General features: G+C 41.9%; 1 protein-coding gene across 4 annotated transcripts in view; it reads left to right on the top strand.

Annotated features, from left to right (window-relative positions):
- Nucleotides 1-18,967, top strand: part of PRKCE (protein kinase C epsilon) — a 472,047-nt gene that overhangs the window by 310,922 nt on the left and 142,158 nt on the right. For all 4 annotated transcript variants that reach the window (XM_064494525.1, XM_010997167.3, XM_031466941.2 and 1 more), the window contains 4 exons: nucleotides 7,028-7,170; nucleotides 9,546-9,642; nucleotides 12,565-12,764; nucleotides 15,346-15,519. In XM_064494525.1, the coding sequence (XP_064350595.1) occupies nucleotides 7,028-7,170; nucleotides 9,546-9,642; nucleotides 12,565-12,764; nucleotides 15,346-15,519 (614 nt within the window). The remainder of the gene's footprint in view (nucleotides 1-7,027; nucleotides 7,171-9,545; nucleotides 9,643-12,564; nucleotides 12,765-15,345; nucleotides 15,520-18,967) is intronic.

Genomic DNA, 18,967 nt, shown 5'->3' with positions numbered 1-18,967 from the left:
CAGCAAGCCTGCTCTGTTTCTTCCCAGCACAGTTTATCCAGGTGGAACTGCTGAAAATTAACAATGAGAGGCAGCCTGGAAAAGGAAGCCTTCAGGGCAGCCTGGGGCTGGGGGTCGGGGGGTACTGGCAGCTTACGGCTCTGGGCCTGGGTGCTCACTGGTCAGGATGGGGCAGTGGAGTGGGGACAGGGGAGATGTGACTTGGTTTGTCTGACCCACATTACTGTAAATGAACTTAAGGTTTCTTTTGCTTCCTTCTGTTTTCTGTCACTGATCTGCAGCTTCCAGGAGCCTCACTGTGGCTGCCTAAATCATGTCAAGTTCCCATCTCTCAGCCAGCTTTGCCCTCGTGCTTCTAGACTTTTCAAAGTCATTCTTTCATGTGGTCCATTTTAACTGACATATGATTGGCATTTTTTATTAACATGTTAAGACAACTACACAGTTCTTCTAGGGAAATAACAAAATTTTTTTAAAAAATGAATAATTAAGTCCCCAAAGTTTGTTTCTATTTTGCTGACCAGCCAACCTGAGCTAATTGTTTCATTAGGATGGACAGGTCTGGCATTACACCACCAGAGGGTGCCAGTGGCTAAATCACGCAGATAAGCTGCCCTTGCTAAGAAATTCTTAGTTTGGTTGCTTCATCCTTGTCCTTTCTGTCACCTCAAAAAGAGACAGAAGAGGACTTTCATGGGGTTGGTGGGCAGGTACAGGGAAGGTGAACTGAGTGTCAAAGGGTATCTTTTGCTAAGGGGAATGGGACAGAGAATTCAGAGCAAAGTGCCTGGAATCTGTGATAGGCCTGAGGATTTTCAGACATTGTTAGTAATAACTCAGTGGAAGCGGCACCATGGCCAGGTGGTGGTGGAGCTTCCTCGTTTGTTTATATTGTCTGAGAAAGTTCTATTCCCACCAGCATACACGCTCCCCCGACCCTCTACACCTTTGGTTCTGTGGTCATCTTCAGCTCTGTATTCAGTTCAGGTCTTCAGACGTCAGTTGGGGAGGAATGTGGGTGGGGCTTGTATTGTCCCTCCCTCCAAGTCAGTGACCAGGGCATGCAGGAGCAGTAGGAGGTCTGGCCACCATCCTGCCTGGTTTCATTCCAGAAACTCTGTGTGTGTGTGTGTGTGTGTGTTTTAGACTTTTAGAGCAGTTTTAGGTTCACAGCAAAACTGAGGGGCAGGTACAGGGATTTCCAGTATACCCTCCTACCCTCCTACATGGACAGCCTCCTCTACTATCAACATCGCCCCACCAGAGTGATACATTTGTTACAATCCATGAACCTACATTGACACATCATTGTGTCTCAGTTAACATTAGTGATCACTCTTGGTGTTGAACATTCTATGGGTTTGGACAAATGTACAATGTGCTGTATCCACCATTATAGTATCATACAGAATAGTTTCACTGCCCTAAAAATTCTTTGTGCTTTGGCTGTTCATCCCTGCCTCTCCCCAACCCTGGCAACCTGGCAACCACTGATTCTTTTACTGTCTCCGTAGTTTGCTTTTCCAGAAATGGTTGGAATCACAACATACAGTCTTTTCATATTGACTTCTTTCACTTAGTAATATGCAGTTACATTTCCTCCATGTCTTTTCATGGTTTAATAGCTAATATATTTTTAGTACTGAATAATATTCCATAATTTGGTATGAGTGTACCACAATATATTTAGCCATTCACTTACTAGAAGATGTCTTAGTTGCTTCCAAGTTTTCATAATTATGATTAAAACTGCTGTAGATACCTAGATTTTTTTGTGGACATACATTCTCAATTTATTTGGGTAAATACCAGCTGTATGATTGCTGGTTTGTAGCCTAAGAGTCTGTTTAGTTTTGTGAGAAGCCTCCAAACTGTCTTCCAAAGTGAATGTACCATTTTCCATTCCCACCAGCAATGAATGGGAATTCCTGTTGCTCTGTATCCTCATCAACATTTGCTGTTGTCAGTGTTTTAGATTTTGGCCATTCTAATCGGTGTGTAGCAGTATCTCCGTGTTGTTTTAATTTGTGATTCCCTAATGACATTTGATATGGAGCAACTTCTCATATGCTTGTGTGTTCTGTGTACCTTCTTCAGTAAGAGTTCTGCTTGGGTCTTTTGCCCATTTTTTTTAATTGGGTTATCCATTTTCTTATTGTTGAGAGTTAAGAGTTCTTTGCATATTTTGGATAAGCTTTTATCAGATATGTGTTTTGCAAGTATTTTTCTCTCAGTCTGTGACTTATCTTCTCATTCTCTTGCAAAGCAGAAATTTCTAATTTTAATGAAGTCCAGCTTATTATTTCTTTCATTAATCATGCCTTGGATGTTGTATTTAAAAAATCATTGCCATCGCCAAGGTTACCTAGATTTCCTCCTATATTATCTTCTAGGAGTTTCATAGTTTTGAGTTTTATATTTAGGTTTGTGATCCATTTAGAGCTGCTTTTTGTGAAAACGTGTCTATGTTCACTTTTTTTTTTTTTTTTTTTTTTTGCATTGGATGTCCAGTTGTTCTAGTACCATTTGATGAAAAGACTATCTTTGGCACACTATATTGCTTTTGCTCCTTTGCCAAAAATTAGTTGTATATTTATGGAGGTTATTTCTTCTCTGTTCTGTTCCGTTAATCTGTTTTTATCTATTCTTTCACCAATATACAACTGTCTTGATTATTGTAGGTTGACAATAAGTCTTGAAATCAGGTTCTCAGTCCGCCAACTTTATTCTTTAACATTGTGTTGGCTATTCTGGGTCTTTTGCATCTTCATATAAAGTTTAGAATCTGTTTATATCCACAAAATAATCTTCTGCGATTTTGATTGAGATTTAATTGAATCTATAGATCACATTGGGAAGAACTGACATCCTGACAACACTGAGACTTCTCATGAATACCTCATGAGAGATATTTCCATGAACAGAATATCTCTCCACTTATTTAGGGTATTTGTTCATTTCTTTCATCAGATTTTCATAGTTTTCTTCATAGATCTTGTACATATTTCCTTAGATTTGTACCTAAGTATTTCATTTTTTAGGTGCTAATGCAAATGGTATCATGTTTTTAATTTTGAATTCCATTAATCGTTGTTGATACATAGGAAAGCGATCTATCTTTGTATACTAGCCTTTTACTAGCCTTGTGTCCTGCAACCCTGCTACAATCACTTGTATTAGTTCCAGGAGGTTTTTTGTCATTTTTTTTTTTTCAGATTTTCTACATAGATGATCATGTCATCGGCAAATATAGTTTTATTTCTTCTTTTCAATCACTATACCTCATATCTCCTTGTCTTGTCTTATTGTATTAGCTAGTACTTCCAATACAATAGTGAAAAGGAGTGGTGAAGGGGGTATCTTTGCCTTGTTTCTGAAACTAAAGCACTTCTATTTTCTCACCATTAAGTATGATGTTAGTTGTAGGTTTTTGTAGGTGTTCTTTATCAAGTTGAAGTTCCCCTCTATTTCTTGGTTCTTATTATGAATGGATGTTTGTCAGATGTTTTTTCTGCAACAATTGATAGGATTTGTGGTTTATCTTTTTAGCCTGTTGATATGATGGAGTACATTAATTGATTTTCAAATGTTGATATAGCTTTGCATACCTGAGATAAATCTCATTTTGTCATGGTTTATATTTCTTTTTATACATTGTTGGATTCAACTTGCTAGTATTTTGTTGAGGATTTTTATGTCTATATTTGTGAGAGATAATTATCTGCAGTTGTCTTTTCTTGTAATGTCTTTGTTAGTTTTGATGTTAGGGCAATGTGGGCTTCATAAAATGAGTTAGGAAATTTCCTTTGCTTTCATCTTCTAGAAGATATTGTAGAGGATTGGTATAATTTCTTAATGTGTGGTAGAATTTACTACAGATCCCATCTGAACCTGGTACTATGTGTTTTGGAAGGTTGTTAATTATTGATTTTATTTCTTTAATAGATATAGACCTCTTAAATTGTCTATTTCATGTGTGAGTTTGGGCAGATTGTGTCTTCAAAGGATGCTTTTGCTGCATCCTGGTAATTATTATAAGTTGTATTTTCATTTTCAATCAGTTCAAAAGATTTAAAGATTTCTCTTGAGATTTCTTCTTTGATTTGTGCTATTTATCAGTATGTTGTTTAATTTTCATGTATTTGGGGATTTTTCAACTATTTTTGTTACTGATTTCTAATTCATTGCCACTGTGGTCTGAGAGTAGACATTGTATGCTTTCTGTTCTTTTAAAATTGCTAAGGTGTGTTTTATGGTTCACAGAGTGATCTGTCTTGGTAAATGTTCCATGTGAGCTTGAGAAGAATGTGTGTTCTGCTGTTGTTGGATGTTGTAGTCAGTAGATATAGTAGTCAGTTATATCCAGTTGATTGATGGGGCTGTTGACTTCAAGTATATCCTTACTGATTTTTCTGCCTTCTGGATCTGTCCATTTCTGATAGAGGGGTGTTAAAGTCTCCAACTATAATAGTAGGTTCATCTATTTCTCCTTGGAGTTCAGTGTTTTTGCCTTATGTATTTTGATGCTTTGTTGTTAGGTGCATACAGATTAAGGATTTTAATATCTTCTTGGAGGATTGAGCCCTTTATCATTATGCCCTTTGATATCCTTGATAACTTTCTTCATTCTAAAGTCTGCTCTGTCAAAAATGATTATAGCTACTCCTGCTTTCTTTTGATTAGTGTAAGCATGGTATATCTTTCTCCATACTTTTAACTTTAATCTATAAGCATCTTACATTTAAAGTGTGTTTCTTGTAGATGATATATAGTTAAGTCTTATTTTTTGATCCACTCTAACAATCTCTAATCAGTGGGTTTAGACCACTGACATTTAAAGTGATTTGTCTGAGAAAGTTTTTATTTCTCCTTCACTTTAGAAGGGTAATGTCACAGGGTACAGAATTCAATGGGTTTTTTTTTTCCTCTCAATACTTTAAATATTTCACTACACTCTCTTCTTATGTGGTTTCTGAGAAGTCAGATATAATTCTTATCTTTGCTCTTCTATAGAAAAGGTAAAGTGTTATGTTCCTCCGGCTTCTTTCAAGACTATTTCTTTTATTTTCTGCAGCTTGTATATGAGTTTTATTGTTTTGGGGTGTTGTTGTTGTTGTTGTTGTTCTTGTTTATCTTTCTTGGTGTTCTCTAAGCTTCTTGTGTCTGTGGCTTGGTGTCTGGCTTTAATTTGAGGACATTCTTAGTTCATTTTTGCTTCAAATATTTCTTTTGTTCATTTTTCTCTTTCTTGTCCTTCTGGTATTCTCATAATACATATGTTATATCTTTTGAAATTGTCTCATGGTTCTTAGATATCCTGTTCCTTTTCTTCTTCTTTTTTTCCCTTTGCTTTTCTGTTTTGGAAGTTTCTGTTGACATGTTCTCAAGCTCAGAGATTCTTTCCTCAGTTATGTTCATTTTACTGATTGGCCCATCAGTGGCTCTTTACATTTCTGTGACAGTGATTTTGATCTCTAGCATATCCTTTTGATTCTTTCTTAGAATTTCTCTCTCTCTCTCTGCTTGCCTATCTGTCCTTACATACTGTTTAGTTTGTTGATTAGAGCCCTTAGCATATTAATCATAGTTGTTTTAAACTCCTGGTATCATTCCAACATCCCTGCCATGTCTGGTCTGGGTCTGGTTCTGCTGCTTGCTCTCTTCCAGCTGTGTTTTTGCCTTTTAGTATGCCTTGTAATTTTTTTCTTGATAATCAGACATGATATATGGGGTAAAAGGAACCACGGCAAACAGCCTTTAGAAATATGGTGCTAGAGTGTGGGGGAAGGGAAGCATTCTACAGTCTCATGATTAGATTTCAGTCTTTTGGTGAGCTTGTGCCTCTGACCTATGACCCTCATACGTGTTTCTAAGGGTTCCCTGCCCTCCCCCTAATGGAACAGGATAGCTAGAGTAGGCTAGAGTTAGGTATTTCCCTTCACCTAGGTCGGTTATGATCTGATAAAGCTACAATAGTTCAGTCTCTGTTAAAATAGTTTCTCCTGAGAGCAGGCCTTGTTAAGAACAGAGTACTCTGGTGTATTTCAAAATACTTTCCCTCTCCCCCTGTCAGAAGCATAAGGGAATTTTCCTCCAGTATTCACTGTGAGAACCTGGTCAGACAGCTAGAGGTAAAACAAAAGTGTGGGGGTCTCTATGATGGGGTAAGCCCCAAGTCTTTGACTCTCAGACTTGTCCACTCTGGGACCCCAGCAATTTGCCAGTTTCAGTGCCGGCTTCCCTACCCTGTGCTGGTTTCCGTGGGAGTGGCTGCTTGAGAGTTTCTGCACCACTGAGTTGTGATTCATTGTAGTTACCTACCTGTGTCTCCCACTGGGTGCAGTGGTTTGCCCTGTGACATTAATACTCCAATAATTTTTAAGAAGAGTTGTTGATCTGTCAGTTTGTTCAGCTTTTTATTCATTAGGACAGAGCAACAACTTCCAAGCTCCTGACATGTTGGACTGGAAACCAAAACCGTTTGTATTTTCAACTTTGATGTCCTGCACCAAGGACAACTAAGTGATGTGGACAAAACAGAGACACTCAAGTATGGCCTTTGTTCCTTTGAAGCTGGACTTTGGATTTGGAAGGTCATCTCATTCAGTCTCCTTATTTTCAGATGAGCATCCTGATAGGCTCTACTCTGGGCGTTCCTCTCTCGGTAATACCCCCACATTTCAGCAGAGTAATAGAGTGCATTATGCACAGGGGACACATTTGGGTTCACCATCAAATGAACTTTCTTCAGATAAACTAATGGTCAGTGTTCTGCTCCCTGAAAGGAAATCTCAATGTAATTTTTATTTATCTATAAACAGTGGGTATCTCTGTATGGTGGTTTGATGGATGATTTTAGTTCCATGTGATGGGGTGATGGGTGATTTTTAAATTTTTCTCTTTTGGGCTTTTCTGCATTTTCCAAATTCTAGCAAACGAACATGCTTTCCTTTTACGAGTAGAACAAAATAAGGTACCGTTTTAGGCCATGACCATTTGGAAGTCTCTTCTCCATGTCTCCTTACAGTCTGCAAGATGAACGTTCACCGGCGCTGCGAGACCAATGTGGCTCCCATCTGTGGCGTGGATGCCAGGGGAATTGCCAAAGTGCTGGCTGACCTAGGTGTCACTCCAGACAAAATCACCAACAGTGGCCAGAGGAGGAAAAAGGTAACTGGCTATTTGGTGGTGTTTCTGGAGCATTTTGTGAGACTACATCTCTGTGCTGACTTCCTGAGAGTCCCTTGGAATGAAGTGATAAGACTGCTGGGTTTGAGACACTATACTCAAAGCAGCATGTGCTTAAAGAAAAAAGAAAGCAAAAGAGAAGGTCAGGTAGGTAACATTAAAGTCTTCTTTGGTTCCAGAAGTGGAGAAAAGCCAAGCAGACCTCAGTGTTGTGTTTCTTAGGGGAACATTAACTTCGAGATGAGGACTTCGAAATTCCCTCCGGGAAAAGCTCCTCTCTAGATAGGGCCATAGACTGATCTGCCTCTGGGACTGGCATAAAAGCAATGTCAGGGTTTGACCTTTGCCTCTGGTATCACTGTAATCAGGATAAATGGATGGAGAGCTGGAACCACATTCTTTCCTAGGGAGCAAGCCAAGGAGATTTGTGATAGTGCTGGCACTCGCTGCCCGAGGAGTATTGTTAATGCCCCACGACATGAGACATCTGGGCCTGTCTTTGGAGACCAAAGCCCTGTCTCTATCCAAGTGACACTCTGAATGTCAGTAGGAAGAGATCCATTTGCTAAAATGCTATTTTGGTAAGTCAGGGCCCGCAGATGTAAATAGAGCTAAAGGCATCCGTAGCATTTTGTTTGAAGGCCTTTCTTAGCCTTGGCGCCTAGCCTAGAAAATGTAAGAGGTTCCTGAAAGAGTGACTTCTGAGAAAAGCAGAACCCTGCTAACTGGGCAGGAAATTCTGGTGGGGTGGGCACTGGCACCGTGGCCCAGTGTCAGACATTTTTTACTAGAAAAGCAAGTCTGACTCTGGGTGCCTCTGCAATCTGGACTTCTAAATGTTCTCCCTAAAATTTGCCCTGAAATACCTCCTAAAGGCCTCTGTGTTGCCCTTCTCATTTTAGAAGCGGCCCACGCCTTTTCTCTGCTGCCCCTCAGAGGAGCCTTTTCCCTTGAACAGGAAGGTTTGTGTTGTTTCCATCTTCTTAAACTTCCTCTTTGCCTTTCCATTAAGCTGTTTGTGAGGGTTGGCGAAAAAAAGACTCTCTTCTCCTGGTTAACTGTGACTCTTCTCAGCTCTGTGAATCCCTCTGGTGGAAATGGGTTTCAGTTATTGATCCAAAGAATTGGACTTGAAGCAGAATGTCAGCTCCCAGTAGTCTGGGGCCCCACCAAGGAGGTAGGGTAGACAAATACCGTTTGATGACAATGTTGAACATGCACGTTTGTGAGTTCTTCAGACAGCCCTGTTCAGGAGATGTGGTTTTGTTCCTTGCTAGAAGTAAGCTGAGACAGAATCTTTATTAATTGAAACACTTCAAAGAAAACTCAGTACCTGCCCTCTCCCCCATATTTACATGGACCATAATCCAGTAGCCAGACATCATCTGTCTATCTTAGATTTGGGAGAGCATGGAAAAATTCAGGAAGGAGCAGAGTAAAGGGCCAAGGGACTTCAGTCCTATTATTTTTATTACTGTGATGCATCTGTTGCCAAAGTGGGAAAAAGCCAAGTGAACCAAGTAGGGGAGCTCAGGTTAGTACAAGAGGATGAGAGACAAGTGCCCTTGGTCAGAAGCGAGGAGGGCTCCTTTGCAGGAGGTCAGGTTTGCTGGAACTTTGGTTCCCTTCACATTGCCCCTCGCAAGGAGTCCAGCATCCAGAAAAAAACGTGTGCAGAGCTAGCAGATCTAACAGATCAGGAGGAAAAGGGAGCAGAAGTGCTTGTGGTCTCTGAGTCCCAACCTCTAACTTTAACGGAACTTAAAGTGGATATGCCAGCATCTATGCCAGGAAATAGACTTCACTGGGGGTGTCTTATTAAGATTTGCTGACAAATAACAATATATCTGAAAATATTTATTGAGGTCTTTTGGGTTTATCACTTTGTGCAAGTCACCAGGGGCAATGCAAATACTAGATAGGGGCGGGCCTTCTTTCAAAGAACCTACAGTCTACCTGAGTAGAGAGCCCCAAACTAAATAAAGCTGAACAAGATGATGAATAAATACCAAGTCAGTGTTAGAGACAGCAAGTGCCAAATTGCTGTGGATGAAGTAACTTGCATTGCTTGGGTAGGTAAGGGATGTTTCATGGAAGGGGTACAGTTGAGCTTTGCTTAGAAAGGTCAGTTGTGTTTGGGTAGAATAAAGTTGAACATACTGATGTCTCTTGTTTCCTTCCTTTTTGTTGGCAAATGAAACCTTGAGTCTCTGCCTTCAGAATATCATTTCAGCAAGTGCCACCTTGCGCCAGCGGCCCCTCTGGCCCCTGGTGTTGTATCCTGATGCTTTTGACCTCAGGGAAACTCACCACGCTGCCTTCTGATGCCTCTCCCCCGTCCTTCTCGCCCTCTCTAGCTCATTGCCGGTGCTGAGTCCCCGCAGCCTGCTTCTGGAAGCTCACCATCTGAGGAAGACCGATCCAAGTCAGCACCTACCTCCCCTTGTGATCAGGGTGAGACCCTCAGACTGGCTTCTTTACCTCTGAGCTCTGTCCTTGGGAACACCAAGGAGCCTGAGGCCTCTCCACCCAGGAAAAGCCTTGTGAGCTGAAACAGCCAGCAGCCCTGGAAGGCCTTCAGATAGCCTTTCCCCGCTGACTCATGAGCTGTGCTTTCACTCTCCAAGGCTCTCTGGAGGGTGAGGCACGACATGGCTGTGCCTGCCTTAAACCCCTCCCAGGCAGGGTGAGAGCCAGAGAACGTGGGATGTTGTGGTTGGTTCTTTCCTCTTGCCTCTTTCCCTGGCTCCACGTGTAGGAGAGGAAGGGTAGAGCCTTCTCTCACCGCTCTGCTCAGTGTCTGCACCCAGGCCTGTCAGTTGACTCTGACTTCCTTCCTTCCTGAGTCTAATCATTGTACCCAAAGCCTGAGATCAGGGCAGGAGTCGGGATGGGTGGGGAAGACGTCTCCCATCCTGGCGTGGGTGTATGGGAGGGGATAGGAAGATGAGGCTGGTGAAGAAACTGCCGGAAGGAGTGGGGAGGAAGCCAGCCCTAGGCCTGACTCCCCTCTGAAGCTGAGCTTAGCATATCTCCTTCCCTATGAGAATGTGTTAAAGTAATCAAAGGTTTCTGAATTCTGCAGGCATCCCAGAATGCCGAGGCTAAGGAGGGACTTACAAACTTAAGACTTTCCCCTCTGGTGACCAGAACCAGACCTCACTGGGAAGGGATGTTTGCATCTGCAGAACAGGATTAATCATCATTGAATCATAGCAGGAGAGCCTCGATTTTCTGTAGCCACTTTGGTCTTCTTTATCCTCATTTTCTGCTCATAGCAACTCTCTGTTCATGCTGCCTTACCCAGATTATAGAGCAGGGAGTGGAAGGTCAGAGAGATGAAAAGGTTTGTCCAAAGGTCAGGAGCTAAGTCAGTGGTGAGGGTGAGACCATATGCCCCCAGCTGAGGGACCCCTCTCAGGATCTGAACCCTCCCTGGAGGTCATGACTGTGACCCAGCTCTTCTTACCCAGCAGTAGCTAAAACAGCTGAAGGGGTATGTGCCAGTCCTGAGGCTGCAAAATAATTGGTCTGAGTCCCTCTTCATGTGGCTCTGATTTATTTTCTGTGTCTTTGTACTCTGCTTCATTTCAAAAGAGATTTGACCCATTCTTAAGTCATCTGACAGTATGCTTGCAGCCTCCAAATGAAAAGGTATTATCCCGGGCCAGTGTGCCTGTTTTCATGTTTCTCTTTTTAATGCTGAGACATCCTTTGAGCTTCAAGGAGACAGAGTTACATGGTAAAGAGACCCCAGGTAAGAGTGAGGTGACCAGTTTCTAGGCCTGGCTCCTGCCCTGCATGCTGTCCAGCCCAAGCAGGACATCGTGCCTCCAGGGCCTCTCTTTGTCCATAGTCAGTCCAGGTACCAGTCTTTCCCAGCAGTGTTATGAGCACAGATGGATTTGAAAATCCTCTTAGCAAGACATGGCATTATTGAACAGAACAGAAATCAGACACAGTTTCTCTTTCTTCTGTTATAAGAACACATGGGAAGACATTTTCTTTAAGCTTTGGCATCCTCAAGCACCCAAGTTCTGTCTTTCAAAATCTGTGTAATAACTTGCCTTAGGAACTGAGACTTTCAGCTCTCTGCTGAGACTAGAAGTTATGCTTAGTTAAGAAGAAGTGATCGAGAACAGTGGAATTGGTGCGGGCATATCTGTGGACTCAGAAGCTATCCTCACCCCTCCTCTTCCCCTGCCCTGACACATCTCAGAGGAGCTGAGCTCCTGATCTAAGAAAGATCTCCAGATTCCTGGGGTGAGCTCTCATGGGCCTCTGTCCTCCTGAAAAAAAGCCAAAGTTCTTTTAATGTTAAGCAGCACCTGGTCACTTATGCCTGGTTCTGATTTCAAGGCTTAATAGTTTGTGTTGCCCTTCTGTGAACCCAGTTATTCATGAGCGTCTTTTAAAAGTGGATTACACTTGGGGGAGGGTATAGCTCAGCGGTAGAGCGCGTGCTTAGCCTGCATGAGGTACTGAGTTCAATCTGCAGTACCTCCATTAAAAAAATAATAATCCTAATTACCTCCCCCCAAAATTAAAAAAAAAAATGGATTATGCTTGAGATGCCCATTTCCCTACAGAGGAGTGTATGTCTGGGTGAATGTATAGCTCACAATGAAGCTTCCTCAAATAGTTAAGGTCAAAGGATCACCCAGTGTTATCAACCCCTGGTAATTCAGGTCACATACTCTGGCTGGGTGCAGGACTGTGTCAGAGTTGTGAAATTGCGCTGAGGAATCCCTTCCCCATCCGAGAGAAGTTTGCAACATGTCACTCTTGGGAAGCAATTCTTTGGTTAATGATAAGCCTGTTGCTCATTTGGTTAAATAACCTTGTGTAAGATGGGTATTTAGAATGAACTCAGCACCAAGGACAAATAAAGTCCGTAGGAAGTAAAGGCTTCTTAGTTCCAGCTATTGAGGTAATTACGTCACTGATAATGACTGGGACGACGGTTCTCCATTAGTCCTTGTTCTAATTTTCAAAGGAAACTTGAAGGGTCCGTATTGCCTTTGGGACCTTGCAAGTTTCCAGAGAAGACCAGGATTCCTGCACAACATATAGGATAATGGAATGGGCTTTCAGAGAGGTGGCCTGGTCCCAGCATAAAAGGAAGATCTAAAGGAAGCGGTTGGTAGGGACCGTGTCCTCTGCTTCTTTGCACCCAAGCCTTGCTGTACGTTAGGTGCCAGTGAAAGTATGCAGAGCAAATGAAGGACCATAAAGGGACATCACACTGGGTCTGTTGCTATGAAGAACCAGGAAGAGGGTTGAGAGCTCGTGGTGGGGAAATTCTGAGTATTGAATCCTAGTGGGAAGGGCTCATGAGGTCTGCACTAATGCATGTCTTGTTCCCCTTGGCCCTAGAAATAAAAGAACTTGAAAACAACATCCGGAAGGCCTTGTCGTTTGACAACCGAGGGGAGGAGCACAGGGCCACATCATCCACTGACGGCCAGCTGGCAAGCCCGGGCGAGAACGGTGAAGTCCGGCAGGGCCAAGCGAAGCGCTTGGGCCTGGATGAGTTCAACTTCATCAAGGTCTTGGGCAAAGGCAGCTTTGGCAAGGTCTGTGTGATCGGGGATGGGACTGCTGGTTTGATCTAAGACTAAGCGATGAGCCTTTCAGCCTGGTCTAGTTCTACTTTCCTTCCTTGTCTGAAGGTAAATGGCCTGAGGCCAAGCAGATGGGAGCGAGGGTTCTGCTGCTAATGAGCTGTGGGCCGTTAGTGTAGTCGGTCAACCTCTTCGGGATTCAGTTTTTCTCGTTCGTCAAATGGGGACAGGAGTCAAGTGAGAGAGCAGATGAGAAAGCACTTTGAACAGATGCATTTGCTTTCCATGTGCTTGGGATCCCATTATCAGTAATAGTAGCGATAGCTTTCTTCCCTTCAGAGATCCACCTGAAATTCTGTTTTGTTTTTTTAATAGAGGTACTGGGGATTGAACCCAGGACTTCATGTGTGCTAAGCACATGCTCTACCACTGATCTGTTACCCTCCCCTGAAATTCTAGCTTTAATTCATGATGAAGACGTTGGAAATGAACTCTCGAATCTCTGCCCTCAGTGAACTTGGGACTCAAAGCAGATTTTAGCACATACTACTTTGGAAATTAAATGTTATTTAACTGACTTCTCTGGCACTGACTAAACATCTTGTTTGTCCTCTGCATGTGCCAAGAGAGTGAGAATAATCACCACATGTCTTGGATCAGGGTCTGCTGCCCTCGGTGGCTTTCTCCCTATCCTGTTCCCTCCGAGACCGACATAGCGGAGTGAGAGTGGCATATGGGTGCAGGGTGTGTACTCTCAAGCAGGGTGATCAGCAACCATTCTGAAGGTGGGGTGAATGGAAAAATAATCCTGGTTCAGTTTAGAAAGAAGATGGAAGGGCAGAGAGCCTAGGAAGGTGGTTAACATTTCATCTCAGATCCCTGATTACTTCCTGGCTCTTCTCAAAGCCATGCCGAGGGGTCAGTGGGAGTTGTCTTTCTAGGACCTCCCAGAGCAGAGTGGCTGTGCTCTGGGGCCCAGGTGCCTCCTCTGGAAGCTCCCAGGGGTCACTTGCCCTGACAGGTCCTGGACTCTCGAAGGCTGAGCTGCAGACCCGCTCCACTAGTCTCTGAAAGGAGTGGCTCTGTGAAGCCCCCAGGGTATGAGAGCCTGTTCCCAGGCCATCTCACCTGCCCCATCTCATCCTGAGATCACTGTGGCAGGAAAGGAACCAGGGTTTACTTAAATGGCAAAAGCCGAAGCAGTCACATTCTTTGCAGACTGGTTAAATAAGAAGCAGACCCCCTTCCTCTGGCGAGGCATAACTCTGGGATGTAAGCAGGACTTAGTTTAATTTTGAGCAAGATGCAAGGGGAAAGAAGCAGGCTCAGAGTTTGGAGGTTTCCATATGGTACAAGCAGGATGGGAACTTTGATGACTCTGGAGCACTTAGGTCTTCAGGTTAACATCCTGAACGCCTTCATTAAGCCTCTGAGTTACTGCTCTTCAACTCTGATGACTGGAATACTGTGCTTAGGAGTTGTTTAATGAGAAAAAGTCTTGTCACATTTGTAGGGAAATGAGTGCAAAAATATCAAATGATCAGAAAACTTTAAGAAAATAGAACTGTTAATTTGCTCTCTAGAAAAGGAATCACATTCCCAGCTTTAAAGCTATAGAGGAAGCCATAAAGGTAAACGAAGGCAGATTCAATTACATAAAGATAAAGGATCCTGTTCAATAGGGAAAAAAACTATCAGAAAAGCATAAAACAGGCTTGGAAAACCTTTGTATGCCAAGCTCATACAGTGCGTAAGAAAATAGTATGAAACAGTGGATAACTAGACAGAGGAAACTGACAAGTAATTCACTCAAAGAAGAACTATAATTAGAAAACAAAGATTTTTAAAGTTTCATTACAAGGTAAAACAGCATTGAGGTAAAACCCATTACATGAGCAAAAAAGCTTTTTAAGTGAAAGAACCCAACGTTGGTAAATCGCCATGAAACTAAAGCATTTCTCCATTGCCGGTGGCAGGTTATGTTGTACATTCTTTTTGAAAGTCAGGAAATGTGCAAAATAGTTAACTCTGTAATCCACTTCTAAGACTTTCCATCTTAAGGATATAATCTAAAGTAAAGAAAAAAATTATATGTACAAAAACACTTCATGAAATTTATTTATATAATACTTAATAATGAGATGAAATTCAGGTGTGTAATATGAGGTAAATGGTTAAATAAATTGTTATTGATTTACTAGAACTGAGAATCAGCAACCATGGTAATGGTGGAGACCGTGTAGAGAAATGCTTATAAAATAATGTTCAGTTAATAAAAAAGCTGTGCTATATATGCTGTACTATAACTGCAAGTACAAGTTCTATAAACATATGCATAATTATTGAACAGATGTGCACTGAACTTTTCTTTGCCTAGAAACTGTTAGAGATTAAAAAGAAGTGTAGTTAGCTGTATTAGAATGAGTAATTTTTCTTAACTGTTTCTTTAATAGTGTTATACTATTTTAAATTAACGGAAAAAATTAAAGGAAAAAAAGAGTTAGTTTTTAAAGCATTTGGTATTGAGTTGGGTTTCTTTTTTTGATTCTCTTAATGTATAGAGACTTACAAGCGTGGTTTTGGTTGATTACAGGTCATGTTGGCGGAGCTCAAAGGCAAAGATGAAGTATATGCTGTGAAGGTCCTAAAGAAGGATGTCATCCTTCAGGATGATGATGTGGACTGCACTATGACAGAGAAGAGGATTTTGGCTCTGGCACGGAAACACCCGTACCTAACCCAACTCTATTGCTGCTTCCAGACCAAGGTATGTTTCGGGAGAAGCTGGTGGACCGCCATCTTGGCAGTGCTGTAGGACACTATGGTATTTTGATTCTCAAATTAAAGAAAAAGATCAATCATAGATCCTCTTCATTCTTTTCTCAAAAGATTTTGTAAAGTAGAATGGATTTTACCCTTGAGAAGATCAGGGTATATTTGAACAGCATTCTCTTTTTTTAGGGCAAGGGATTTTCCATCCAAGGTTGTGGTTGTGAAGGGATGAGAGGGCAATAGAAGTCTTGGCAGATGTAGCTAGACAAAGCCAAATGACTAACCCCGGTGTTTGCTCCTTGGAGAAAACAATAGGCGTGGTTAGTTCTGCTCCTGACTTTTTGTCACTAGGCAAATCACTTAAGTTCTTTGCTGCCTTCAGATCAAATGAAAAAAGACTAAAGGCCACCCAGACCACATCTAAATTGTGTAGTGCCGTATAAGGCAAAGGATGCGAACAGGTGCTTTAAATGTCATCATGAAACACAAATAGAAGATAGCATTTTTAAATTACCAAGGAGGAGTCTGGGGACCAGAAGATGGCAGTAAAGAAACGAAGATAATCTGTAAGTGCGTTATGGAGTCTGACCTATGAGTGTCATTAACTGATTTGTTACTTATTCTTAGTAGAGAAAAGAAATGCCAACATTCTTCATTAAGCTCTTCGTTTATTACCTCTTCCTGGGGGAAAAAAAATAAGTGAAGGTCTTTTAGGATGCCTTATGGATTTGTGGCCCTTGGCTTCTTAAGAAGACAAAGGCAACCTCACCTGAAACTCTTACCTGTCCCCTTCTGGAGCCCAGACAGGGAAGTGTGCCATCGTGGAGAGATGGCTCCTTGCTCTTTGGCATACTGTTCCCACCGTGTCATTGGGAATGCCAGTCTTTCCATTTAGAATTCAACAATTTCTCATTTGGTCATTTGGCAAATTTTTATTATATTTTATTGAATCCTTTCCATGTGTCCATTGTTGTGCCAGGTGCCAGAGATACAGCAGTCCCTGACCTCAGGGAATTTACAGTCTCTTTGGTACACTGTTTCCCAAAGGGTATTTCTTAGAACCCTCCTCACTTGAGAAACTGTCAAGAATAAAAGATTCTGTGGCCCATAGTTTGAGATACTGCGATCTTGGCCTCTCTTAGAGTATCTCAACATGCTTTTGCTTAGCAAAATCCCTAAGGAGACCTGCAATTGGGGGATATATATATATATGGCATATAACTTTTATTTAATCTACTGTTTCCCAATTCTTTGTGTCCTCTCTGTTTTCTTCTTGGTGAGTCTGGCCAGAGGTTTGTCAATTCTTGGTTTGATTGATTTTTTCCAGTTGTTGTTTTAATCTCTATTTTATTTATTTCCTCCCTGATCTTTATTCTTTCTTTCCTTCTGCTGACTTTAGGTTTTGTTTGTTCTTCTTTTTCTAATTCTTTTACGTGGTAGGTTAGGTTGTTTATTTGAGATTGTTCTCTTTTGAGGAAGGCCTGTATCTCTATGAACTTCCCTCTTAGGACTGCTTTTGCTGCATCCCATAAATTTTGTGTGGTTGTGTTTTCATTGTCATTTGTCTCAAGGTATTTTTTAATTTCTTTTTTGATTTCATCGTTGAATCTTTAGTTTTTTAGTCATTTGTTGTTTGTTTCTCAATTCTTTGATCCCAAGCTTCACCTCACCATCACTACCTATTCCACACTGAGAAACACTGATCTAATGGAACTTTTCTGAACCCTCTGATCTCTCAGGAGAATTCAGAATATCTTTTGAAAATCTGGAAATTCCTTTTCTGAACTAGTGAAGGTCTTATTAGCTATCCTCTTTTTGGATGTGTGTTATGTAATGTTTGGACTTGGGGGGTCCCTGCATGTTTGTGCATGTATACACACACAGAGCCCAATGAGATAAAAGAGGATCAATAACGAGGTCAATTTTCCTCTTTACTCCACTTGAGCATAATTCTAGATTAATGAGAAATGTGTCCCATATCTCTTTATTGTCCATAGTGCCCATCAAAGGCCTCAACACCCAGTAGCTGGTCACTATCAGAGTTGGAGGGCTGGAAGATTTTTTTTTTTTAAATTCTCTTCTACTCTTCTTTTTGCACCAATGAGAAAACCAGATTTCAGAGAAGTCAGTGTCTTTTGCCTATAAACACTTTGTATTGGCTGAGTCGAACTTACCATTCTCATCTCTGGGACTCTCCATCCAGTGGGGACTTACTCTGATATCACGTTGCTACTCTTTTGAGTCTGACTCAGCATAGTGTCCCCTCTGTGGGGAGACTCCCCTCTTCCCCTACCTCTGGCAGGTGAGCCATCTCTTTCACTGTCTGAGGTGGTTTCCTAGGCAGGGATCCACACTGGCTTTCTTCCTTGGAACACATTGCCAAGAGCAACATCCCAGGAAAGGTCCAGTCTAGTTGTAGGGACCCTGTGAATCCCCTGTCACAGTGGACTTTGGGGAGCCAAAGTGGAGGATCAGCTTCCCCACACTCTTGGTGACTGAGTGGGGGAGTGGGAATGATGTCTTCAGCGTGAGCAGTATTTGCTGTATATTGTAGAATATCAAGGCTGAGGGTCCTTGTTATGTGACGTCTTGGAGCACAAAATGACATCCAGTGACACCATGCATTTCCTTCATGGCAGAACAGTGACCAAGCTGACATGGAGATTGGTGACTGGGTGGCTAGGGGATGAGGTTGGGGAGAGAAGAGACTTTCCTCTGTAGTTCAGAGGTTTCCTAATTCTTAGGCCGATGTCAGGTAGCCACAGTTATGGGAGCAATTCCCAAGCTACCATTACAGCAGAACATGGCATGCCTTGCTTTACATGACAAATGTGTGTTCATATGATTTTTCTAAAGTAAACCACATTTTTACCTCACTCAATGACCTTAGCTTACTAATGAAAGGGATCTTATGAGGAATCATAAACCCCCAACTTAACTGTTAGAAAATGTGACTTTTCCTATGACAAACAGTAGGTCAGTGTGTTAAAGAGTAGCTGTTACTCACCTGACTCAAGTAGGTGCTGGGTGTGGAGTTATTAGCAAAAAGGAAGGTGATTCTCAAGTGGAGGAGTTTACTCAGTAAGGGATGGAGGTTGTACTAACTTCCATGGCAAACAGCATTGAGTAACTACATTCTAGGGGGAGACGTTTCAACAAGGAGGACTCAGAGGAGGGGATGCTCTTTAGAATTTGGAGGTGGAGGAAGAACTCAGTCAGGTTTTGAAGAGTGAAGAGGATTGGGACAGGATTGGGAGCTGAGTTCAGTAGCCATAGTTCAGTCCTGCTTTAGTTTCATTTTTCCTGAAAAGAAAGGACAGTTTTTCTGAGCCACCATAAATCTGGTTTCAACAAAGACTAATACGTGATTAAGAAACACAAGACTTGCTTGCAATCCTATTAAGATTTCTCTTATCCTTGTTTAATTGTGACACAGAGCAGAA

This window comes from Camelus dromedarius, chromosome 15 (assembly GCF_036321535.1).
Source record: "Camelus dromedarius isolate mCamDro1 chromosome 15, mCamDro1.pat, whole genome shotgun sequence".
Classification (NCBI taxonomy): domain Eukaryota; kingdom Metazoa; phylum Chordata; class Mammalia; order Artiodactyla; family Camelidae; genus Camelus; species Camelus dromedarius.
The sequence above is the reverse complement of the archived record's forward strand: the minus strand, read 5'-3'. Positions and strand labels throughout refer to the sequence as shown.